The 27,800-nt window shown below is 37.3% G+C and overlaps 1 protein-coding gene across 23 annotated transcripts in view; it reads right to left on the bottom strand.

Moving 5' to 3' along the window:
• Positions 1–27,800, bottom strand: part of MCTP1 (multiple C2 and transmembrane domain containing 1) — a 537,798-nt gene that overhangs the window by 183,328 nt on the left and 326,670 nt on the right. For 18 of the 23 annotated variants that reach the window (XM_030324905.1, XM_030324913.1, XM_030324988.1 and 15 more), the window contains 4 exons: positions 25,876–25,953; positions 20,505–20,675; positions 17,527–17,657; positions 1,777–1,963 (listed from right to left, as the gene is read on the bottom strand). In XM_030324905.1, the coding sequence (XP_030180765.1) occupies positions 1,777–1,963; positions 17,527–17,657; positions 20,505–20,675; positions 25,876–25,953 (567 nt within the window). The remainder of the gene's footprint in view (positions 1–1,776; positions 1,964–17,526; positions 17,658–20,504; positions 20,676–25,875; positions 25,954–27,800) is intronic. The other 5 variants (XM_030324980.1, XM_030324949.1, XM_030324993.1 and 2 more) reach the window with 1 other exon arrangement.

A 27,800-nucleotide genomic window follows, 5' to 3' on the forward strand; every position in this document is an offset into this window, starting at 1 on the left:
TCTGTCCTTGTATGGCTATGAGCAATTATAACACATGTGCTTTACCACCTACAGTAGCGTCTTAGCAGCTACGTCTCTAGAGGGAAATACAGGCCTATGCTTGAAATTCGGGGCTAAAAAAAAAAAGATGCATTTAAATATGGTTCACTTTTTAATACATTGAGCAGCATATAACCTGAGAATTAGCTGGGGGCATCCATATAATGTTTTGTATTTTATTGAAAAAATAACTAACATTTGAAAGAAAGTGTGGAAACAAATATTCAAATTCAGAATGGAAATGGCTGATTTAAGGAAGCCCATCCAACAAAAAGAAAAAAAAAAGGATCAATGATAGTTGGATTATTTCTAATTTCCGAGCCCGCAGTATCATTCTAATATACAGGATAGTATCAAATATTCATCCATAAAGTACAGTATCATAATACCTAGAATCTTTATATTAATATACCAATTAATTCTTTTAAAATTGTTTCAATTCATGAGGCTCACTTCTGGTAACAGGAGAATATGTTTTTGTGGATACCAAAATGTGAAATAATTTTCATAATTGCAATTACATATTAGAAGATGCCCAACAATACGGTGGGCTCTTAGGTGGTTTAAAAATATATACTCTGTAGCCTGGCTGAGTCACCTCTATTAAACTGTTTATGATAACACCATTGGTGGATGAGTTGTACAAGCATTAGCAGACAGCTGATTCAGTGGAGATAGCCAGAATAAATTTGCTGAAGCGCACATCCTGCTAATCTGTTTGAAGAATATTGTAGAGCATTAGTACCAGCACTTCATGTTATCTGCACAGCCTGATAAGGTACATCTTTATTAAATTCAGTTATTGGAAGGATGTCAGTCAGCAAATAGGAATATTTTAGAATCTTAAAAAAAAAAAATTAAGCGGTTCTTTGTTAGTCAGAGCTTGGTTTCATGGCTGAGTGTCTAGAGGAGCCTTCTAAACACCTGGCAGCATTGTACAATACAAGCTTTGTAATTTTAAGTGGAAAAGCCTTTTTCCCCCTCGGCTTCACGGGTACCCAGGCATTCACTTTTTCGAGTCTCCAATGAGAGAGAATGGTGGAGTAAGAGCTCCCCTCTCTGTTGATTCGAGAAAACTACATGGTGGAAAATGCACAATGTGAGGATGCTGGGAAATAGGTAGATTCGGATACGAATATTTTGGTTTGGTAAAATTTGAGAAGGGTACTTACTATAGTGACTCGCTATCCCACCCAATCACTGTCTACATTTGGTCAAAAGGTAGGGAGGCTTCCTTTTAATTACATTTCACATTCAATGAAAATAAAATAAAGGAATGAAGTGAGGCTTTTCTAAGTAGTTGACATAAAAATTTCTGGAATATCTTCTTGTTACCAAGCTACTAATTAATGTAGGTTCCATTAATTCCATTTCAAACTTGGAAAGACCAAGAATTTTTAATGGCAATTACAAAGAGTCAATGAATTAATTTTAAAGTAATGTTGTGTACACCTAACTTTCCTTTATGAGAAGTTTCCTTGCGTGATAATTGTGCTGCATGACAAAATCACTGAGGAGATGCTCAGGATCTAGAACTTGCTTTGGAAGAGACTCGAGAGTAGACGGGGTGTCTAGACATCAGGGTAATAAGTGTGGCATTTGCACTTGCCCAGCCTTCTGTTTGTGCTGATTCATCTGTCAGACAGCTTTGCAGATGTACTTCTGTCACTCCAAGTGAATTATTTACAACCTCAACTAGTCACACATAATCCTGAAGGAGGAGGGTTACATACGTACATATCTCCTTAATATTTCCTCCCGTTCTTTCTGGTCCTCCAGGGAGTTGACGGAGAGGTCAGAGATACTGACTGTGGCCGAAGCTGTCAGGGTGACCAGCAGCACCAGGTGTCCCTCACCCTCTTCCAGCTGCAGCTCCAACTTGTGTGTCTGTTCCCTACTGAGAGCCGACAGGTCGACCTGGCACCTAGGAACAAATGTTTTGAATTAGCAAGTGGCTTTTTTTCCCCTTTCCTTTCCTTTCCTTTCCTTTCCTTTCCTTTCCTTTCCTTTCCTTTCCTTTCCTTTCCTTTCCTTCCCTTCCCTTCCCTTCCCTTCCCTTCCCTTCCCTTCCCTTTCTTTCTTTCTTTCTTTCTTTCTTTCTTTCTTTCTTTCTTTCTTTCTTTCTTTCTTTCTTTCTTTCTTTCTTGTCACATCAAACAGTGAAAGGGCAGGCTGCTCAGAGCTATGTGAAAAATAAATCAACAGAAATACTATTTGGGCCACTGGAGGAATACGTCTTTCATGTCAACACACTTTCTTCACAAAATTCAGACCCTGATTATTTTTAGTGTCTAATTTCTTATTTCCTGTAAGATACAAAAAAAAACATACTTATATGATTCTATCACTACCCACTGTGACCATATTCATAAATCGGTAGGACTTTCAGTCCCTAGACAGACTAGTTTAGTGGGGCTTTGCCTACGGAAAGATTAATACGAGCTGTCTTAGAAGAAGCAAACCACCAAGAATATGAATTCTTGTGCAGGTTTTAAAACAATGAGTATTCTTCCTTCATTCATAAATGTTATTAAGCAATGAATAAAATATGTACTATGATGATGCCATAAGTTTTTCATTTTTAAAACCATGCCAGTTTATTCATAGAACACCATGCATAAATCTAAATAAAAACAAATTCTCCAAAAATATTATAGCTCAAGGGTTATGTAACAGAGTTGTTCTAATACAGGTTTCATAACATGGCAGCCCATGCTTTATTTGTTTGTTTGTTTATTTATTTATTCATTCAGAGAGCGAGGGAGGGGCAGGGAGAGGGGGAGAGAGAGAATCCCAAGCAGGCCCTGCATTGCCAGCGTGGAGCCCAACATGGGGCTCGAACCCACAAATGGTGAGATCAGTACCTGATCAGAAACCAAGAGTTGGACACTTAACTGACTGAGCCACCCAGGCACCCCCATGGCAGCCCATGCATGATAACCTACTTACTCAGAGCTAAACACTATTTTCATAAAAATGTCAACTGATTTGGAAGAGAAAGATACTGAGGTGCTCACAAAGCCAATCAACTGAGAAAGAGGGGGCAGATATGAACAGAAGGAATTTATAACAGGGAATAGCCTATTATAAGAATAAATGTGGTAACATCATAAACAGGGGAGTCAGCCATCAGGGACAGATTAAATGTTTGCTCCTTCTTCTGTTTTTTCTTTCTTTCTTTCTTTCTTTCTTTCTTTCTTTCTTTCTTTCTTTCTTTTCTTTGAGAGAGAGAATTACCTGGGTACAGGGGCAGATGGAGAGAGAGAGAATCTTAAGCAGGCTCCACCCTCAGCACAGAGCCTGCTGAGGGGCTCGATTCCAAGACCCAGGGATCATGACCTGAGTGGAAATCAAGAGTCGGACACTAAACCAACTGAGCCACCCAGGTACCCTGCTCCTTCTTATTCTTTACTTGATTTATTGTCTATTGTTTTGCTTTTAAATTAAATTTTCTAGAAATAGGGTCTTAACACTTATAGGCGGTTTCAAACATCTATTTAGTATGCATAAATTTAGAAACTGAACCAAAGTCTGACATTTTCCTTTTATTTGTGCCAATCAAAAATGACAAGAGAGGTAGCTGGGACTAGAAACATCTGAGAGGAAGGGGAGTACAGAAACAAAAGAAAAGGAAACGCCCTGGTCAGTGACAGAAAGTCCGTGTGTGTAAATGCTAACTGTTGAGAGCAGGAAATCAGAGTGTGTACCAAGTCTGGAAAACATCTTCCTAAAGTGAGAACATATATCAAATAACCTCATTGTTTCTGCGAATATAACATGCATTTCAAAATACTTTCATGCTCTCTCCTTAAACTCTGAAGACTGGAAAACACATACCAAATTCCTTGTCTAATATTATAATTTTAACTGGAATTAAGTTCTTGTCAATGACACCTGGAACAAATTGAGGAGAAAAATGGAATTGTGAAAGACAACCAATCAAATGCATTTTCTAATAAAAAGGAAGAACATCAATATGATTTTCTACAGATCTTTCCAGCCATTGGCATAGTGCCTACCTGGAGTTTGTTGAATGTAAACGAGTCTTTGGATTAGATTGGGAGTATGATACCAGAGAGTTGAACAGGGATTACAATTCACACAGTACTTTTGGTTGGATAAAGTTGGGAAGAATAAAGATCTTTTGCTCATTTGGATCATGCATTTCCCAGTCTCATCCTCGCCTTACTCTTTTGTGTGACACTGTATCACTCTTAAAATACATCACAGCTTTCTGGAAGATTTCCTTCTTTGGCTATTACCATTTTACACTGGTCATACGGATGCTGGCCTACTCCTCATTTATGTTAGAGTCATTGCATTTGATGCTCTAGACTTGGGGAAGGTTCTCTAAAGATGCTCTGGTCCAAGAGTTGCAAATTGGCAACTTTCAGATAAAATCTGGCCCATGGATATACTGTTTTTGTTTGTAGTGCTAAAAAAGTTTTGAATTAAAAACATTTTAAGACAGAGCAAATGTCCTCTGACTTAATTACTATCCCTAATGCTGTCTATTATTTACAACTGGTCTATTTCACTTAACTCTGTATCTGATTCCAACAGGCATAGGAATTTGTGATCCTTACAATCTCCTTAATTTAGCAAAGAGAAAACTGAAGGCCAGAGAAGATACATGACTTAATGGAGCTATACAGTTAGTTATCAGCAGAGGTAGGACCTGAATCTGACACAATGGAATCCAAGATCTAGGCTTTTTCCTGGACTAGCCTTCACTAAGTAACCATGTATCCCAGGAGGAAGTGTGTCTATTTGCATTGGTTATTAAACTGGGTAATATCTGGACTTGTTTTTAACAGAATTTTTTTCAGTTTTGAAGCATGGGATTGTGTTATTTTTATACTTTTAAAATATATATAAACTACAGAAGAAGACTGTAAATTATTGCTTTTATAAGAAGATAAACTCAGAAAATATACAAATTGAATTTTTAAAACTATGAAACTAATAAAACTTAAGTTAACATTGTAAATTTACAGGGAAGATTATGCTTTTCTGCTGCAACTAAAGTTTCAGTATTGGGTATTCTTGTAGAAATGGTCTCAGATTCTATCCTATATTTAATGTTTCAGAATTTTGACTTTAATAATTCTAACGTAGAAAATGCTTATTTATATAAATGTATTGAAGAGAGTATTAATGACTCCAGGGTTCTTTGCTAGTTGGGGTTATTCAGCTCTACTCTTCATCTAAAAACTCTGCTCAGGAGTAATCCTCAGATGCTATTTTAAATGAAATGTTGCCTGATAACTGAGCCAACTTGTCTTGTTAACTTGAGAATGAAGTTAGCATCATGGCACCACTGAAATCTGCATTAAGTGAGTATTAAATCAAATTATTGCTGGAATTTTGTGGAAAAAAGTCTTTGCTACCCCTTTATTGCTGTTGAATAAATATGTACAAAGACAGAACTCCCACAACAGTCTGTTCCAAATTCAGTGCTTATTGTTACAGACCAGTGTCATGGTTTGAGTGTTTGTCTCCAAAATGCCTATGTTGAAACCTATTGGCCGATGTGATGGTATTATGAGGTGGGGCCTTTGTGAGGTGATTAGGTCATGAAGGTGGTGAATGAGATTAGTGCCTCTTCATGAATGAGATTAGTGCCTTCATAACAGAGGCCCCAGAGAGATCCTTCACTCCTTCTGCCATGTAAGGACACAGAGAAAACACAGCAGTCTCTGAACCAGGAAACCAGACACAGAATCTGCTGGTGTCTCCATTTTGGACTTACCAGCTTCTAGAACTGTGAGAAGTAAATTTCTGTTGTTTTTAACAGTCTGTGGTAATCTGGGATAGCAGCCCAATGGGCAGATTCACCTGTATTTAGCTCCCCTGTACTGTTATTTCCTAAAGGATGGAAGGATTCACTACGGTTTGGATATAGAAGTCCTTGGTGGTCATCTGGATGGTCAGAATTGGCATAAATTAATGGTTTGACATTGTTATCAAAGTGAAAATGAAAATTTAAAGAACAATGAAGCAAATTCATGAAGTCCCAAAGTACATACGCAGATATGTACTCAGGGAAAAGAGCCCAGGATAGGGAGTCAGATTCCCTTCATTTCAGCCCTCCATCTGTCACTAATTAGTTGTGTGACCTTTCCCAAGAAAACTTACTCTCTTGAATTCCAGTTTCCTCATCTGCAATATGAGGTAATTGAACTAGATAAACTTCAAATTCCTGAAAACCCCCAATTTCACAATGTGTTACAACTCTATCCGTGTTTACACTTGTTTGCATCCTTTCTTTGCAATTCCACAAACCAAAAACCTAAGAGAACAAATTCATCTTTTAGTCAACAAAATACTATTCTTCAAATGTATTATACACATCTTCCAGAAAAGCCTTTATGTTGATGCTAGAGGGCAGATAATCTATTTTCAGACTGTCTTCCAAGGGGGTACCTCAAAAGTTGCCGTGGAGGGGAGAAGGGTGAAAAACTAGGGTGTGGACTCTCCTCTCTAGTTCAAAGAACGGCTTCTCTTACATACATCTGTTTTCATATTGTGGTTCCACATGTAAGCTGAAAACTTATTGGATACATCTTTTCATTCCCTTAGATTCTCCTGAAACCAAGGCTTCCTGGGTCATGGGTCATCCGCTGCCTGCTTTGCCTCAACTGTGACTTTGGCTGAGGGTCTGCTTTTCATCCCACCATCATGACCGATAAACTGCGCTTGAGTCCTCATGGAGCTTCCATCTAGGACTGACTCAACTTTCACTTGCCAAAATAAGCTGGGCACTCCCCTTGGCTGCCATTGTGCATCTAGGCCTAATGGCCACATGTCCCAAGTTTCTGACTTCTAAGACCACTTCCTCACTTGGATGACAAGCCACACGGTGGGTCGTGGGATCTGGTTCCCTGATCAAGAGCCAGAGAAACAAGATGCAACAATAGCCTTCTGGTGGGGTGAACTTAGATTAATGGAATAGGAGCTGGGAAGATAACTCCCCACAACACTCTCCCTCTCACAGACTGCTTCAAAGGATGATTCTCCAGATTACCTGTCCACATGTGGCCAGGTGGGTGCATAGCAACCAGCTCTGTCTCTGAAACTCAGGAAACAGTGGCCATCCCACCAATATACTGCCTTGCATTGCCTCCTACTCTTCCCTGCCTTATGGTTTTTGTCTCTCACTCTCAGTGCCTGGGGTTCTATCTCCCAATAAAGCATCAGAACTTAATCATTGCCTCAAACTCTCTTTTTTAGGGAGTTTGGCTAATGTGAAAACCATTGACACAATTCAATCCCCTCAGTAACAGATGTCTAAAACACAAACCTAACTACACCCCTCCCCTAGGTTCCCACCACTTCTGAAATATCCTTAACAAGGCAATGGTGCACTCCATGACTTACCATCAGCTGTCGCTTGCTGACTCACACTTATGACTCAAGTCATTGCAGACAGCTGATGATTCTCCCACCATCCATGCTAGGGCGTAGCTCTTTCTTTGTGTTTGGATAAAGCAACCCTCTGCCTGAGCTGATATATCTATCTTTGCTTGCCAAGTTTAATAATTCTCAATGAAATAACCTGCAGTTGTCTTTCTCTGCCAGTATCCTGAGACTTCAATGGCAGGCATCTAGCATAGCACCCAGAATATAGTTGGTGCTTTGTAAGTACTGAAGTACTTATGGACAATATGGAAGTGAAGAGAGGTCCAAAATTTACCCACGGTGACAGTAGCAGACCAGGGCTAGTGTGTAATGTGCCCATTCTACCACCCTCTATTATCCCCCTAGAAAGGGGTTTGATTTCTTTTCAACACTTGTTTCTCTCACTCATTAACCCATTTATTCATGAACTATTTAAGTGTGTCAGGCCTCTGCTATGTATCCTCTATTAGATTTTAGGAACTCAGTCATTCTAAGCCCACTAATTACTCATCTCCTTTTTCCCAGAACTACCACAGACTCAGCGTGTTGCCTTGAACAAGGTTCAAATGGCTTCAGACTCTGCGACCAGGGGTTCAGAACACCAAAGTTTTAATAAAGCTTATTCATTAGCATTGTGCTATTATGCAAGTCACTTAAAGTTTTTGTACATCAGCTTTGTTCACTTATAAAATGGAAAACAATTTTTTTAAATGCCTCCTCTTTGCATAGAGTTGTAAGAACACAGGAGTAACAGATGAGCAACTACTTTGAAAAGTTGAAAGTACTATCTAAATATAATATGTGGTTTTATTGTTGTATATGCCTTGGTTTGATGTTGGAAAATTTAAAAACTTACTATATATTCTGAACCCAGCTCATCAATCCATCAATCAATAGAAGAATCAAAACAGACTTGAAACTGAAGATTTCAAAGCTACTTTCTCTCATTCTACACATGGGGAAATTGAGGCTCAGAGAAATTTAATGATGGCAAGAACTTGAAAGTTTTCTGACTTCCATGTGAAAGCTTAAAGTTCTTTGTGCTTTTAAAAAACTGTATGCATTTAATCACATGAAAGAAATATGTCACATTTATTTGGTGACATTTCCCCTTAAGAGTACAGAGTAAAATTTCAGTGCTCTTACCATCTTTTTTTCTCCTCTGTCCTTCTATCTGCCATGCCTGAACTAGTGACCAGTGATATTCCTCCCAGATGAAATAGTCTTGAGCTTAGCACCCTGCACGTATACATGTACATACGTGTGAGAACACTGGGGTGCAGGAGTAAATGTTAGGACTATTGGGATTTTTTTTTAATTTAAAAACAGGGCAAGAATCAAGCTTTATAAATGTTTAATATATGCATTAACACAGGTGTCCCATGCATCAGATATGTCACTTATGGCCTGTAAGTATTTTAGGAAAGAGTAGGAACTACATAACATAGAGGGGTAGACAGTGGCCCCCTTACTTGCTGACTTGCTTTCACCGAATTGCAGTTCATATATGCCTTGTTAAATGGATTTACAGATTATATAATCTAGTTTTAACTGAACCAATCCTCACAAAATGGACAATTGGCTTTAAAAGATCCCAGTAAAGAAACTGTGGAGTGAAGATAATGCTAATTGAACAAGCACCAGTGAGCAGAATGATAAACAAGAATCTGCAGAGACACCACTTCTGCTCTTAGCTGAGCTCTATGTCAGCCACATTCTGATTCACAAACCAATGATGGTCTAATCAGATCTAGCAAGAATTCAGCCCAAACAACCCCAAATTATCAAGACAATGTTTGCAATAGAAATTTACATCTACGTTGACAATAAACTTGTTCAGTGTGTGCTGTGCCTTGAAGTATTAGCTAATGATATTATAAAGCCATCATGATTAGCAAGACATTTGAAAACAAAGTCTTCAGAATAAGAAGACAAGCCTCTATGGAATTTCTTTGGTGGGGGTGGGGGGTGGTAATTTAAAAAAACAACAACAACACATATTTTACATAATTGTGACCAAATGTAACAATAACATTATGAAGCTTTTTGAGATTTTGTAATATATGAGAACCTTTTTACATTAGTAAGACTAATAACACATGATATATTACAAAATTTTATATATGGATCAATATAATACACAATTCCTTAGAACTTTTGCATTTTCAAGACTTCAATACATAACCACTAACGTGTTTTCAAGTTTCACAACTATGCAGTTTTTACACCATCTCTGACATTACAAAATGCTCAGGCTGCTCTTGCTTTTCTGTTGTTAGAAGTTGTCACTGTTTAACTCTGTTCGGGGAGAGTGCTGTATTAGAGCAACTTGTGACAATCTCCATTGCCTGACATGAAGGTAAACTATTTAGTATACACACAGTGGTGCCTGAAAGCTGTCTTTGGAAACTCTGCCCACTGTATAAGAAACACTGCATTGAGTGTGAACTTTTGGAAGAAGTCTTCAGAAGAAAAGAATAGTAACCCATGCAGGAAAATAGATTGAAATCTTAGGTTGATTTTATGGAAAACCAAGACAAGAATCAATGACACATTCCATTCTTTCCTTAAATATGGTCGATCTCACTAATGAAATATTTCACTCAATCCTCAGTGAGAAAAATAGTGAAATATAATGATTTCATGAAAAAACTCTCTTCAGTTTAGAATTTTCTGACTAGCTGTCTTTGTGCTTTCAAATTAATAATGCAGGAGGATTGTTTTCGTTCTATGTAGGAAGTAAAAGAATTATTGGAGAATTGGTATCATAAATAAGAACCTATGCAAATCAGAGCCTATAGAGTGTCAAATGCACTGACCTTCAACCTTCAGAGAACATTAATTTTGTTAATATCCAAAGTCAAAGGCTGTATTCCCCATTTGCTATGCTATACTGGAACACACATATGTGTGCACCTACACATCCCACGTTCTGTTTCCTTTGGCATTACACACAAGAGTCACAGACTTATTTTTATGGTTGTAGATTCTGGAAGCATTTGTTCTTCATCCAGAACTTGCCCATTTGGAATAAGTTTTTCTTATCAAACACCATTAATAAAAATTTTGTTGAAATAGATCTCTCCAGCGAAGCTTACATCTGTAGCACTTTGTTCTCATGGGTAGGACCAACTCCTCAGCCCCGATAACAATGCAACAAATAAAGTCAGTAGCAATTCCCCAACTGAAGATATATGTACCCCAAATCAATGCCACTTTCAAGATAAACAAGCATTTTGCACACTAATAAATAATGCCATAAATCTTGCTATATTGGGTTGCAAATAACTCCAACTGAATAAAATTGCTTGACACAGGATTTACTTATTCTGCACGTTCATAAAAACAACTTGTTCTCTGACAGCACTCATTCTTGGCAATTTACCGCAGCTGTCAGCAGCCAATTTGTTCAGATTACTGCTCTGCATAAAAGTGTAACAATCATGAGGATTTATTAGCTGATTATCGTAAAGGTGGCAGTCCGTCTTGCCTGCCAAAATGCAGGTGATCAGAAAGTTAAATAATTACATGCAGATTAACATTATTTCACCTTTACTTGATATTTGTAGTTCAGCGACAGGTAAAATGTGTTGTTCAAACTTGCACTATTGTGTAGACCACCTGAGTTGGTTTATGGACTACCTGGCATTTTACTGAGCACTTCATGGCTTCAGAACATACTGGGTTCAAGACCAAAGTGAAAGGAGTGTGGTCTTTAGAGCCAGGAGTTCTGGATTTGAATCTCAGATCAATCACCCAGATGCATACTAGCTGAGCAACCTCTAAATCTATTTTCTGCCTCACTTTTTGCATCTACAAAACTGGCATAATATGAACGACTCTTGTTATCCCCTAAAAGTGAGCTAATGCAATTGTGCCCTATTCATTGTAGAGCACTGTTACTATTGTTTCTTTCTACTCACGGTAATTTCATTTTTCTGTAAAATTTACCTACCAGGGGGCATTAACTCTTTGGATATAATAATGATGAAAAAGTTATAAGTATTGGGTAAAAGTGTAGACTACTTTTAAAAAAATGCAACAATTCAGTATTTTTTAAGTATAAGTATTACTCAGGCACTTTCACCTTTAACTCATTAATTCTCCCCTTTTGGATTATATATACATAGCTTTCTTCAATTACACTGAAATTTTATACCTGTCACTAAGTCACACTGTTCTAACTGCCTCTGCACTGATGCCTATTGTTAAATTATGGATTTACGGTTAACCCTTGAACAATATGGGGGTTAGGGACACCAGCTCCCTGGCACAGTAGAACTTCTGTGTATAACTTCCGACTTCCTCCAAATTTAACTACTATAGCCTACTGTTGACAGGAAGCCGTACTGATAACATAAATAGATGATTCACATATATTTTATATGTTATATGTATTATATGTTATATTCTCACAAAAAAGAAAGTGAGAGAAAGGAAAATGTCATTACGAAAATCATAAGGAAGAGAAAATGCATTTATAGTGCTCTACAATATTTATCGAAAAAAATCTCTGTATACGTGGACATCTGTAGTTCAAGCCCATGTTGTTTAAAGGTCAACTGTACTGAGAGAAGGAAGAGCCATAATTTTCAGTATTAAATCAAACTTCAGATCTTTAAATTAAAATCTGGCAAATATTTATTAAACACCTATTATATGCCATATACTTTTCTAGGCATTGGGAATGTGACAGTGAACAAAAACAAAACACTCAAAACTCTCTGCCTTCACGAAGCTTATATTCTAGTGGTGGGAAATAAATGATAAAACACATAACTGAAATGTATAGTAGGTCAAATGGTGGTTACTTCTATGGAGAAAAACAAAGCAGGATAGGGGAAAGGGGGATTTAAATAGGGTTGGTATGGATGCCTCCCTGATGTGACATTTGTACAGAGACCTGAAGAAGATAAAGAAGCAATCCAGGTGGATATCTGAAGAAAGAGTGTCACAGGTGTAGGGGAAGGTCCTCAGGTGGGAGGGTGTCTGGTGCGCTTGAGGAAGAGCAAAGAGGCTGGAAAAGAGTAGAGGGAGAGAGGGGCGGAACAGCAGAAGTTCAGGGTAGAGTGGTGATGGGGCTGGATCATGAGAAGCATTATAGGCCACTATAAGGACTTAGCCAGGTTTTGCCCAGATTAGGATGGGAAAACGTTGAAGGGTTTTGAGCAGAGGAGTCAAATTATTTTATTTGTTTTCTGTGGAAGGAAGAACACGAGGCTATGGCTATTATCTACATGAGAGTTGATGGTAGCTTCAACCAGAATTATTATGATCAAGATAATGACAGGAGTGATTTCTGAATACATTTCGAAGGAATCATTGGTAGGTTGCTGACAGGTTTCATAAGAGTGAGAGAAAGAAAAGAAGCAAATAGGACTCTATGGTTTTGGCATTAGCAACACACGGGAGAATTTGAAAGGCAGAGAAGATTTGGGGATATTGGGTATCAGAAGTTTGGCCTTGGACCTGCTAAACTGAAGAATTCTATTAGGCATTCTAGGGAGATATCTAGCAGGGAGGTGATGTGGAATCTGGAGCTCAGAGAAGAGTTATGGAGTGGAGCTCGTTGTCATACTGATCTCAGACAGTATGGAAAGTACAAGAGTAGATGGAATCAGTAGGGGAGCAGGTGTAGACAGAGAAGATGCCCAAGGAGTGGGCTTTGAGGCTCTCTAGAACTAAAACAGCAGGGAGATGAGCAAAATTCTGTGAATGAGACGAAGAAGGAACAAGTGATGAGGTAAAAGAAAAACAAAGAGTCTGGTGTTTTAAAAGCCAAGTGAAAAAGGTGTTTTAAGGTAATGAAGCAATCAGCCAAGTCCAGTACTACTTCTGGATGAAATTAAGATGAAGGTTGAAAATCGTCCATTGGGTTTAACAACTCAGTGGTCACAGGGGACCTTGACAAGAGCAGTTTGTATGGACTATTAGTGGCATAAGCCTGACTGCATGGGTTCGAGAGAGAATTGGAAAGGGCAATGTTCAGTGTTAAATAGCTTTCACTGTATCAACACTCCAAATTTGCAAGTGGCCTTTTCACTCATAGCCAGCCTTGTCTTTCTAATGAAAAAAAACAAAACCCAAAAAACAAAAAACAAAAAAACCAAAAACCCAAAAACCCAAAATCCTGTTATTGAGCATACATTATTTACAAAACACATTTTCAAAAATCATTATATGTGACCAAAACTGGAAAACAAAGTGGACAATAACAAAACTATAACACAATAAACTAGTCTACGTAGATAATCCAATCCATGCAACTGTTCTCAAATGTAGGATTGAATTTAGGTAGTATCCTCAAAAAAAATTAACAGTCATGGAAATAACAGTATTATCCTTCATGGCCAACTTTAAATCTACTCACCAACTACCAGCCAACTCCCAGAATAGTCTCTAATTTGTAAGTTAATACAGACATACCTAACTGTTCTCATCACAAAAAAGAAATAATTTGATGTGATAGAGGTGCTAACTCTAGCTACCATGACAATCATATTATAATATATAAATGCCACAAATCAGCTATTGTATACCTTAAATTTATATTAGCTACATGCAAAAACATTTATAAATAAATAAATAAATAAATAAATAAATAAATAAATATTAACAGGGCATAAAATGTTGTGATGATAGCTTGCAAAACAAGACAGAAGACCATGATGGATTTTACTCCTATTACTTTACTCCTAGAACTCTCATTTAATGGAAGGAATTCTCATCTAAACTACCCTAGGAACTGAGGAGTTTTATTACAATCTGCATTATTTCCAATGTAACTACACAACCTTCACATAAACACAGCGACTTTATTCTGCCTACCACTTAGGTATAATAATATCTTGCTTTTCAAGGGCAGGATGTGTTTAAAGTATAATTTAATAAACATAAAGTAGAGACCTTGAGTTGCTGGTGCTATCTGGACATTGAATAGATTTGAAATAATGATTTACCATAGTCATTTCCTTTTTCTGCAACAGGCACCTTGGTTAAATTGGCCGAGCATACAAAAATTTTTTACTGAACATATGTGATTACCTCAAAATTTGACAATACCCCCTTTATTGTGTAAAGGGGTTTTAACTGATACTCAAAAGCATCCTAAAGAGTCATCTCGCCTACACCTGTGCTCTTGTGTACTCTGAAACTTTTTTTGGCTTAAATTGCTTTTATAGGCTATTATGTTTGGCATATGACCAAAAATGGTTTTTTGTTTTTTGGTTTTTTTTTTGAGAAAGAGAGCAAGAACACGGGCACACTCTTGTGTGCACAAGCTGGGGAGGGGCAGGCGGAGAGGGAGAAAGAGAATCTTAAGCAGGATCCATGACCATCATGGAGCCTGACAGGGAGCCTGATCTCTGGACCATGAGATCATGACCTGAGTCAAAATCAAGGGCTGGATGCTTAACCGAATTTGCCACCCAGGTGCCCCAAAATGGATTTTTTTTTAAAAAGTGAGGCTGATGGGTAAGTTTTTATTATATTTAGAAAAAAAAATGTAACTTGAGGTAAAAGTAATTTATTCAAAATGAATAAGAATTTAAAAAAAACCCTATGATCCTTTAATGGTAGCATTTGGACTTACCACCCAAGCCAGTTTTAATCCCACCAAAGTACTAGGAAGAAGAGCACAAAGTTTTGCCCATCAAGGCAGTGTGGGTGATAGGGCCTAGGGCTCCTTGATTCTGTTTGCTGGGTCCTCCTGTGTAATAACCATGAATATAAAGTACCTGTCTAGAGGCGCCTGGCAGGCTGAGTCGATTTAGTGTCTGACTTGATTTTGGCTCAGGACGTAATCCCAGGGTTGTGAGATCAAGCTTTGCATAGGGCTCTGTGCTGAGTGTGGAGCCTGCTTAAGATTCTCTCTCTCTCTCTCTCTCTCTCTCTCTCTGTCTCTGTCTCTCTCCCTCTCTCCCTCTGCCCCTCTTGCCTGCTCACACATGCTGTCTCAAATTAAAAACAAAAATAAAAAACTTGTCTAACAATCTAGGCAAAGCCCAAGCTAGAAACTATACACAGGTGGTAACACCTCCAAGATCTAGAAAAAATAAAAAGGGTGGATATACACCCAACTAGATTACTAGTTTATTATAAAAAGAGATAATTCAGGAACAGCCAGATGGAAGAGATACCCAGACAAGGTAGGGGGAAAGGACACAGAGCTTCCACACCCACTCAGGCATGCCAGTCTCCTAGCACCTCCACATGCTCACCAACAACAAAGCTCCAGAAATGAATTTCTTCTCTTCCCAAATTTCTTAAGACTTCCTTAGCTCCCCCAGTTACCAAAAACAATCCCTATGATCTTCAGATCAGCCAGTTGAGATCTTCAAATCAGATCTCTCAAAATTTGCCAAATTATGGGCAAACCTACAGAAACAAGGTGAAATGAGATGAACAGTTCCCCCTCTCTACCAACCATTTCCGCAATATAATTAGCCATGCCCTTGAAGAATTCATAATATTACAAAGTGAGGAAAAGGTAAAGGTCAGTACCAGATGGGCTGAGAAATCATCATAATTTCCAAATTTGGAAATTATTTTCAAAGAAAGAATAAAATATATAAAAGGATATCTGTTATCACAGGAAAAAAATAGAAAAAGGGATAAGATGTACTTCATGTAATATGGACCCAGAAGTACAGGAAGGCAGTATGCTGTAGCCATGATTTCATTATCTTACCAATATAAGTATGATTATAAAGTAAAGAGATTGAGGTAGCAAGTTACACATGACAGTCATACTGATTTATCTTATGGTAACCAAATATAGCTAATGTTGCCATAAATTATGAAAATGAATTAATTATTCAAGGAACAGCTAGACAGCACCTACTTGAAAGAGCTCGTAGCATGTTGAGGGAGATAGAAACATAGATATATAATCATAATGAGAGGTATTCAGTGTATCAACAGATATACACTGCTACTTAAGCTAGTGGTATATCCCAAAGAGAACAAGGTCAAACTTAAAGAAAACTCCGAAAATAATGTTTTACTAAAGGGAAAAAATATGCACTGAAGACCTGTCCTTTAAAAAGGATTGAAACAGTATTTGGTTACGGTAGTTTTTTCCATTTCATTTTACAAGTAAAATATTAAAGTATAAATGAAGCTATTTAACCTCTCACTTTATAATCCTATAAAGAAAACCATTTTTAAAAAAATATATATCAGAGTCACACACAAAAAAACCAAAAAACAAAGAGATAAATATGTTGGGTCAGATTCCTGTTCTTACTTTTCTAGCATAAAATTTCCTTAATTATTATTAGTATATATGCATTTCTTCAGGCTGTGTGTTTAGAGACTTGGAATTCATGTGACCTGCAATGAAGAAAGAATTTTCTAAACCAACAAATTCTCCTGTACACTGTACTTTATTTTAATATAGGCAGGTTTCAATATGTTTTGCTACAAAGGCACATACATATCAAAAAATAAAAACAGATTTTAAGCAAGGAAACAGTTCATATAATTCAAGTAGTCGTTCAAAATAACCTTGTCTTTGTGGAGAGATGTCATTAGGCCTCAGAATACTCCTTCCTTCACTTCATTATTAGATTAACATGGATCTGCCTCTCTTACATATTTCCATCACTAAAACTTGAGAACTCTACAGATTTATGAACTCCTTGGAGATTATAAAGATTCTCTACCTTGAAGGGGGGGTTGTAGGAAACAATGCATTTTATGGTCTCACAATATGCTTTATAAAAAGTAATATTATCTTAGATCACTTTACAGACTATGAATGAGCTCTTTGTTTCTTTAAGTATCTTGATCAAATGAGATTCCTCGTTCTCAATTCCCATAACTTTTACACACAATATTCTGACATCTGGAGAAAATTTCTGGGTATCAAATTCAGATAGCCTGTCCATGGACTGGTCAAAACTGCCACCTACTGGTCAGTCTTCAAATCTATTTTTCACTTTACCCAAGCATTGCTTTACCTTGGTCAGATCCCTTCCTTCAAAATGGTAAAAGATCAGTTACAATAACTAGACAGAAAGTGATTATCCTTTTAAAAAAATTCACCCTCTCTAGGATGAACCAAAAATACCAAGTCGTACAAACCTGCCAATAAAATCATCCCTTTTCCCAGCGTCTTTGTCCCAGGCAGTGATATCAATGATTCCACCTCTTTCTTCATAGAGATGAAAATCAAATTGTTCCCTCCACTGAGGATTCAAAGTTTTTGGCATAATCTGGAAAACCAAAAAGTAATTATTGTCTTATAAATATAAGTCTTTTAAAAATATTTAACTTTGAGACATTATATCAAAATCAAGGTACTATCTACAAAACTGTATGTGAGATTTGAACAAAAGCTTCCAGAAGTGATGGAAATGAATCATTAGCTCTTTAGCAACCTTACTGCATATCATCTGAAAGAACCCTAAAGGATATGTCCTGAAAACCAAAGGGCATGCCTTCATCATCTTGAATAAGAGATGAGAGATATGAATTATACAGAAAAGGCAAATAGTCTATACGTGAAATGGCTCACTCAGATACTAGCATTTATTTTACATAACCAGTTAATGCACAAAGACATAACTCTCAGCCTGTCATCTCCTAAAAAAGGACTATGTGGATTCCCAGAGTTCTTTTTCCCTTACTCCCTATACACAAGGGAATTCTGAGCTAAATCTGTAAAAATAAAAATAAAAATAAAAATAAATAGTAATGAAACAACAGACAGTGAAGTTCTATGGGAGCAGGAGGAAACAGCAAGTAACTCTGGGGTGGTCGGGCAAACATTTATGTTGGAATCATAGCATTGATGTTTCATCTGATTTTATATCTGGAGAAACTGAGACCTGGAGTTTTACTGACCAACCCCAAATCATTACGTTTTAGTATCTAGACTCTAACTCAGGTCTTTGATTAGAGCTTCAGGTCTCTTTCCCCAAAACAATCTGCCAAAAATGTTTGTAAATTAATATGAATGTGTGTGTACAATTTCTATGTTGCAAATACCAGAAACCTATCTGAAGTGCAATTGTGTAACTTCAAGCATTCAGATAAGACATCTGGTAGAATCAATGAATGAAGTGACCCATACTGATGTGCTTTGAAACTTCATTCACCACTGGGTTAAAAACATTCATATTTGTTTCCCTATTCTTTCTTTTTAGCAGGAGCGCATGCAATGGCCTTTTCTCTTTTGAATGTATGAGAGACAAATCTTCAGATGTAAAGACTCTGAAAGCAATGAAGTATGTTATGTGCAAAGGTAATACAAATGAATCACAATTTTTAAAGTTCATAATCTGAAATTAATCAGCAATATATCATGGAAGGAAAGAGCAAAGAGAGACACATGTCCATAGCTAGATTTCATATTTCATACCTAAAGAGCAGAACTATAAAAAATAAGTAATGTTTTAAGCCTACTAGAACACAGAGATGATGTTAATTGATAAAGGACAAGACAGAAGTGGTCATAGGTACCTATTTTTGGAATCAGTAGTTTCCTTAAAATATGTTATTAAGTCCATGGCAGAAAAAAAGAAAAAAGATGGCATTAGATGGATCCTATGATAATTCAAACCTCTCATTATTGGGCTCAGATGCACTTCTGTGGTGTTTTGGGGATGGTCTATCTTACTTATTTGGCCATAAAGAGCCTAATTTTTCAGTTTCCTTTTTTAGGATTGTCTTCCCTCTATGATTTTCCTTCAGGTCAGAAATGATGCTTTCCCCTTCCACGTGGGCATTCAAGAAGATAACCAATCAGCCTGAGAGCAATTCTCACTGCCTACTAATGAGTCAGCTCTGTGATATTACTAACCCCCTTAGTTACTGATGAAAACTTCCTGTGCCAGAAGGAACCTAGGCAGGCTGTTTATCAAAAGTTCTTGAAAATGGTAATGTCAAAGTGAAATTATTCTCATCAAAGTAGAATGTGATTTTTAATACAAGATAGATAGGATGAGTTTTCAAGCTATGAATAGTAGCTGTAGAAGCTGACCATTAAAGAGGTTGTATTGTGTTTTGCTTTTGTTTTTGTTTTTTGCTGTTTTTTGTTTTTCTTTAAAGTTTTAATTTATTTATTTAGGTGATCTCTACACCCAGTGTAGGGCTCCAACTCAGAGCCCTGAGACAAAGAGTTTCATGCTCTTCAGACTGAGCCAGATAGGCACCCCGAAGAGGTTTTATTTGGATACAACACAGATAAGACATGTGTCCCAAATATCACTATGACTACTATGACCTTTACCGATTATAATTCCTTCTATCAAAAATATGACACTAATATGATTATTTAATGTATTATTACTATTAATATAATTGTTGTTAAACAATATCTTGTTCTTAAGGCTGCTACTCTTCCTGCTGCTACTACCATTTATTATTTATTATGGACAAGGCAGTATTCCAAGCCCCTCACGTGCGTAACATATATTTATTCAATCTTCTCAATAACTTTACGAGGTAGGCATTATTTTAATTCTCACTCATCTTACAGATGAGGAAATTGGGACATGGAATGGGAGAGTAACTTGCCCTGTAGCATACAGCGGAATTTGGCCCTTTGTTTTCTAAATAAATAAAACAAGCAAACAAAAATTGCAATCTGCACTGGTGCAAGTCATTTTGAATAAAACGTTTCAGAGTAAGGAACAAAGATTTTTATGGTATGTAAAACAGGGCTATTTGTAGCACTGATACCAGTACTGATTGTAATAATTATAGTAGCCAACACTCTTTGAGCACTTGATGTCCCAGGCCATCGACTTAGGTTTGTTTCAGCCCTTTTTTGTTTTGTTTGATTGCTTGTTTGTTATTTTTTTAAAGAGATAGTTCCAACTATTATTCCTGTGTTATAGGTGAAATTGAGACAGAGTAGTACTTTATGCAAGGTCACATAGCACATTGAGTAAGAAATGTGATAATATAGTTATTGGTCTGGTTTGCTGACGTGATATTCAAAAGAAATTCTGTTAAGCATTTGAAAAAGTATCTAGTGTTTTTATCTCCTAAAGCATGGCTATTAACCAACCACTGCCTTCCAAATACTGGCTGGAACAGGAGAGAGATACGGTTACCTTGCTCTTGTACTTCTGATGCCCAAGCCGGAACTTCACATAGGGGTCACTCAACCCATTTGAATCCATTGCCTTGAGATCTCGTCCCTCAATCAATGTGATGCTGACTATTCCTCTCCAAAGATGTGATTTTCTGTGTACATCTGATAGACGTAAACTTTGGGTCTGAAACTTTGGGTAAAGGAAAACAGAGTTAGCTTATTGAGTTTTAACCCCAAATACCTTATCTGGCATTACCCTTTCTCCTGTTACAAGTTTTTGAAAATAAAAATGGTAGGTAGTTACAATTTAAGAAAATAAACATAATTGACAGATTATTATTAATTACAGAATTGTTAATGAATGTGAAATTATCCTTTCATGATAAATTTAAGGTTGTTGTATGAGAAGTGAATGCTCAAAATAAGGTCTAATAATCCACCTCTTTAAATTACAAGATGTAGATACTTCAAGAATATCAGAATATTTGCCTCTGTGTCAAATATGCCAGTGTCAAAAAACTATTAGGAATACCAATATATGCCAGTGTCAAAAAACTATTAGGAATACCAAAGGCCTCATCCACACTGTGATATTTAATTTTTAATTAGTTATGATTTTTAAAAACCTTTCATGTTACAAGTTGGTTTTTAAGATTAGTTATAAGTTCTATTCAATTAAAAACCTTCTTTATTGCTATGTTAGGAGATAGCTGAGTTTCAGCTCACTAGAGAACTACTTAAAGTACCACAGACCAGAAAACAAAATCAACATGCCCATCGGAGTTGTCTGGTTTATGCTGAAACTTGCATCAACATTTTTTAAATTACGTATGTGATTTTCATTGGTGGGTGTGTTACTGAGTTTCTCATGCTAGTACTTGAACATTGTCTTTAATGATTTTTATTATGCCCAATGCTAAGTCACAATATTCAAACAAGCAAATGAAGTAAAAAATTTTAACATTAGGAAGCCTACAAAAAACAGCTCTATAATCTCTTTGAACTAAACAGCACATACAACAAATCCAAGTAGCTAAAATGTTAAAATCTTTTCCATTTGGATTCAGAACCAAGCAGTACTATAAAAACTGCTATATCTTTCATATTGCCAAGCATGTTTTCTTCACTTACAGTCATTTCATGAAGAAATTCAACATGTCTCTCAATCTCAAAGTACTCCACTTCTAAATTATAGATTAACTCTACTTTCAGTCTAATTCCATCTATGTTACCATTATAAAGTTATAGCCTATTTTGTATATCTCCCTCTCCCACCTTGAATCCTACTTTTTTCTTTTCCATACCACACTAATGTGATAGCCATTTTTATCTGTCATTATTAAAAGTAATACATTTCAGGGGCCCTTGGGTGGCTCAGTAGATTAAGCGTCAGACTTTGGCTTAGGTGTTGATCTCACAGTCCATGAGTTTGAGCCCTGCATTGGGTTCTGTGCTGACAGCTCAGAGCCTGGAGCCTGCTTCTGATTCTGTATCTCCCTCTCTCTCTGTCCCTCACCAGCTGTACTCTGTCTGTCTCTCTCTCAAAAAATAAATAAACATTAAAAAATTTTTAAATGTAACACATGTCAGGGTGTTTATTAGCAAAATGAGAACTATGCTCCTCAAAAACCAATATTTTTAATATTTGAACATTTTAATGGAAATCTCTCTAAATCACATTGCCTATTTCCCTGCCTCGGTGGCCAGCAAATTTTGCAGGACATTGCTTTGTGACTTTGCCTTATTAATATTAACACAGGACTGTGCCTGCACACTGCACACCTTTGTGAACTCCACGGGTGGAGTTCAAGAGTGTTCTGAGGTGCCATGGAATTTCACAGGCCACCTGTAACTTCCCCAGGACTCCAGAGTCTGCTTCAGCTAGAGTCCCACTGCTCTCGTCTGTTTTACACATTGGATTTCTACTCTGGACTGTGTTTGAATAAGGATTTCCCCGATTAAACAAATTTATTGTACCAAGTGACCTTGAAGGGGTTCTAAGATTTCATGCTACTTATTAATATATAACGCAGCAAGAGATAACAGTGTATTTTTATTTATCTATTTTGTCTGTCTATCTATCTATCTATCTATCTATCTATCTATCTACCTGTCTACCTATCTACCTATCCATTCATCCACCCACCACTGCTGCTATTGAGATGGCCTCTCACTAAAGACTAGTCTAGAGAAACAAGTTCTAAACTCTGGGTCTGGAAGTTTTGTTAAGGAATAGGAGTGGCAAAGAAGGAAAGAAGAAAAACGAATTTGTGATAAGAAGAAATAATTATCTTGGCGAAGACCAAGGAGTTAGTAACAACCCATTTACATAGAGCTTAAAATAGAATTTAAAAGTGTACATGTATACATTTTATCACTTCATTTTCTCCAGGTAAGTGAGTCGTTATATTTGTTTTTTTTTTGTTTTTTTTTTTTTAATTTTTTTTTCAACGTTTATTTGTGGGACAGAGAGAGACAGAGCATGAACGGGGGAGGGGCAGAGAGAGAGAGGGAGACACAGAATCGGAAACAGGCTCCAGGCTCTGAGCCATCAGCCCAGAGCCCGACGCGGGGCTCGAACTCACGGACCGCGAGATCGTGACCTGGCTGAAGTCGGACGCTCAACCGACTGCGCCACCCAGGCGCCCCTTGAGTCGTTATATTTGAAATGACATTCCAGTCTAGCTTTTCCTTCATGGTTAGTATGTGAAATCACCTTCTACTTTTCTATTATATGAGCCTCTGTATTCTTTGCTATTACATGAGCGTATGTATTCATTCTTACAATATTTCAGCTTGTTGATGGATATACTCAATAACATTTTCTATGCACTCTAGAAGTAGAAGTCAAACTCTGCATTCAAATTATATGTGGGTACAATCTAGGCTATACAGCATCTTCCATTAGCAATGCTAGTTTCTCGAATGGTACCACGTCTGAAACTCTTACTTGCGTGTCCCTCCTTTCATTTCTCACATGAGAACAAGAACTTTACTTACAGGGTGGGAAGGAGAAAGAATACTCCATGGGATCTTTCATGCTTTCACAGAAATAAAATGAAGTCCATGGTGGCTTTACCTACTGCCATTAGTTACAAAATGCTTTTCTATAACCTGGAAGAACATTCCTAAAATGACCTGGAAAGCTAAGGGAGAGGAGAAGGGGGAATATTTCTTCACACAAACAGGGTTAATAAATGTGAGAATTAAGTTGATATGCATGAAAGGTTAAAAGGAAAAAGGGGAGGAGGTCCCAAAGACATACTAACCAGGTATCATTTTAAAAGGAATTTTTCCTTCTCCAAAAATTTCTTTTATCAAAAATGGTGCTCTTCTAAAAAGAAGCTCCGCAATTCATTTGTGATTTGATTAACTGCATAGTCATGAAATAGAAAAATATTTAGTGTAAGTGTGAAGAATAGGAACTTGAAGTAAAATTATAAGGCAAAGAGGGAAGATATAAACTTATACCACCAGTAGTAGGAAAGACATTTATTTTTTTGTTTAAAAAACTTTTTTTTAATGTTCATTTATTTTTGAGAGAGAGAGAGAGACAGAGTGTGAGCAGAGGAGGGGCAGACAGAGAGGGAGACACAGAATCTGAAGCAGGCTCCAGGCTCTGAGCTTCGAGCTTCTAGCTTCTAGCACAGAGCCCAATGCGGGGCTCGAACTCACAAACTGTGAGATCATGACCTGAGCCGAAGTCGGACACTTAACCGACTGAGCCACCAAGGTGCCCTGGAAAGACAATGATTTAACAGAAGTACCCATTTGCATCTTTCCGGCAATTCCTGACAATGTGACTTGGGCGTGTTGCTCCCTCTCTGGGCCCCACTTTTTTTTACCTATGGTTCTCCCGACTCTAGAGCTCCACATGTACTAAGAGTGCTATTCTGTGTGTGTGGTGCTGGAAGGGGGGAAGTAAGGGGAGTTAGAGGTGTCTGTGTGTGTAGGGGCTCCTGAAAAGAAAACAGTATATTCCATAAATGAAAAACATTTAACCTGCTTAAGATAGCCATTTATAACTTTTATTACTTTTTTAAATCAAAATTTCAAGGAGCTTGTGGATGAGATGGTGACAAATGGAATTCCACAGGGGAAGAAAAAAGAAACTGAAAACCACTAGCTTTAATGCTCTTTAAGGTACTTTCTGAGTCACCTGCTGTTCTGTTTAAAGTTTCTTTCCTCTGTATAGTAAAGTTCTCAAAGTGTGGTCCACAGACCAATGGCATCAGTGTCACCTGAAAAGTGGCTAGAAATTCACATTTTTTTTAGCTCCAGCCCAGACCAAGAAAATCGGCTCTGGATTACCCAGACCTCACTCAAGGTCATTATGATACATGCTCAAGTGTACAAACCCCTGCTTTAAAAGTTCTAAGGGTCGTGTGCACTGGCCTTCTCCTATGTTCTAATTACTATTATTAATTACTACAATTGTGAACATTATCCACTCTCTGGCATGGATACCATTTATGCTAATTAAAGTCTTTTAGTCCTGCTTCTAAATTTACTGATTAGGAAAGCAGATTGGTTTGGATAGTTGGAAAATTTAAAGAGAAAAGTAGGGGCCTACTGCAAACTTGTGTTAAGTTTATTATTTTCCTCCTTTAATTTTTTTTTCTCCTAGGCTGTACTTAAATAATACATATTGATGGAAGTATTGATAATTAGTCAACCAAAAATTACTTATTGAGCACCTAAGTGGCAAGGAGTGTTAAATCCAAGACATCCCTCAATAAAACGAACAGTAGAGCTGGGATTTAGTTATCTCAGGGAATGTTTTCAACCACGTCTGTGTTGAAACAGAATTCTGGTTGAGGAGGGAAAGAAAAGGGAGGGAAGAATAAATAGGAAAACCAACCTAGTTTCAAAGCAAAGAACCAACATTGCAAAAGCAAGAAAGAATCTTTGAACTTTTAAACAGGTAATTCCCCAATTTTAGTGGTGAATTTGTTGAAATTAGTGGGCCTGACCCTCCTGAACATGATTCGGTTCTTATGGTGCAGAGCTACGCATGTATTCCAACATGTGCCCCGTATGATTCTCACACGCACCGAAGTTTGAGGTCATTCACATAAGGAATATTCATCCAAGTTCAGATTTAATAAAGAAAATCAACACACCAGGTAACAATATCAATTTCCAATTCTGAGGCAATTAGTCAATGACATATATCTTTAGTAAGATTTTAGAACAGGTGAGCTGGCATTTTAAGAAGCATATTAGTTTATGTGTTATTCCTTGAAAAGGAATTCAAGAATTCAATTCCTTTTCCTATGTATAAAAGAGGTTAGGCTAGGGAATAGGTTTTCAGAACAGTAAGTCAGCCAGGAGAGTTCACAGCTCATGCAAGCTCAGAAGAAATAAACAAACTGAATGATTGAACTTACTTGTGCATTTTGGTAATAAGTACTCTGAAGCTCTGCTCTGCAGAAGCCCAGGACAGGAAAAGCAGGCCTGCCGCACGTCTGGATGGAGATGAACGATCAGAGCTGTACGGGAAAGCCTTGTGCCTCTATCAACACCTCATTTCAATTAGAGTTCAGCATTACTCTTCAAAAAAACATTATTTGGAAAGGAATATGTATTTGCCCCCCCAAGTCACTGTCGGAAAACGTCTTCTAGCACAATGAAGATCAAAGCCAAAGCAATAATATAATTTTCAGCCACTGTTTTCTTTAGTGGCATAATGCAATGGTCAAGAAAATAAAGGACAGAGATTAAACGGTGATGGATCCTGCTTCAGTGGTTTCAGCTTTTTTTAATGGGTGTCGCGGTGAAAAGAACCATAGCAAGAGAAATCATGGAAAGTCTGCTGCTTCAGAATGTTTTGGAGACTGTTTCCAACATCAAAAAAGTGATAAGGCCCCAGAAGAGTGTTTCATGGACAGGCAACAACTATGATATGCTAACTGCATCCCACATGCGAATCTTTTGCAATGATTAGAGAGATCTCTAAAGCAACCGAGAAATTTTACCCCACATAATTTGCCCCATTTTCTCTTTGTTGCCCCGTGCCTAAGAAAGCAATCATAAAGTCCCTGTATTACCAAGACCAAGAGCAGCGAGGTATGGATTAAGAAAGACGCAGCTGAGCAAGAAATACTAGAAGGAAACTATCATGATAAGCTGAAAGTTTGTATGCAATGACGAGAGCACCTGGACAGTCTTCAAACAATAGTATTATCATGAGATGAGAACATCAACAGGGAGGGTGAGATTTGGCCCATGTGAAAGGTTAGATCATACACAAAGAAATAAGCATGTTTTGAGCAACTATTAGGCACTGGGGTTTTCATACTCCAGCATCTTTCATGACAAATATTGTTAAGGTAAAGAAACTGAGGCACAGAGATGATAAATACTCTACTCAAAGCCAAATGATTACAGATTGGCAAGACTGAGATTTGAATCTGGGTTTCTGATACCTATTTGACGGTTTTCTGCACTATTTCTCATGCTTTGGACAAAGCTTAAGTTCATAATACAAAGAAAAAAAGGGGGGAATGTGTATAGGATTTGTTGAAATACTTTGACTCTTGTTTAGACAAAATATATCCATGGGTATAGATTACTGAGAAAGGCTAATCAGGGACTTAGAGGAAGTAAAAGTGGGCAGGTGGTGATAACTCTAGCATATATTGTTCAGTAAAGTATATGAGAGTTAACTGTGTTCCATAATGAATTATAGTCTAACATTTATTAATAAGGTGGTGAAATTGTAGAATCTCACAAATAAACTGAGAACACTTCTGTACTTCAATTCTGGTTATTAAAGTTTCTTAATTCAATTCCTTGAAAAACTGGATCACTAACAGAAGGAGGTATCCTATTATTCTAGATCCTGATTAAAAAACAGATCAAAACAAACAAAAAAATCTCTCTAGATTTAACATATGGCTAAAACAACCCACACGGTCATATTAATCTTCTCCCTGATATATGCAAATAATCCCTGGCTTTTGCTATCTTGGATTTCATTACCTGTGTACAACCTAATCCTTCCAAATGAGCCCCAGACCCTGTGAAATGAGTGAAAGACATCACTGTGTCTTTACAATAGCTGTGTGTGGAGTCAGCTCACCTCTATTTTCAGCACAGAGGTGCACATGCTTTTATTTAATCAAATGATCCACGAGACACTACAAAGAAGAGATAATGACAGCCTAGAATGACTGTTTTGTGCTGCAAAGCCTGGAGTGTGGAGCAATTATTAGCTCAATCCCAGGCACAGGCATGTTCTATCTTTTCCTTTGCCTGCTGAGTTGATTCCAGTGAATTACACCTAGGCGATGAAGTCCAACAAGCAGATTTG

Source organism: Lynx canadensis, chromosome A1 (genome assembly GCF_007474595.2).
Source record: "Lynx canadensis isolate LIC74 chromosome A1, mLynCan4.pri.v2, whole genome shotgun sequence".
NCBI lineage: Eukaryota > Metazoa > Chordata > Mammalia > Carnivora > Felidae > Lynx > Lynx canadensis.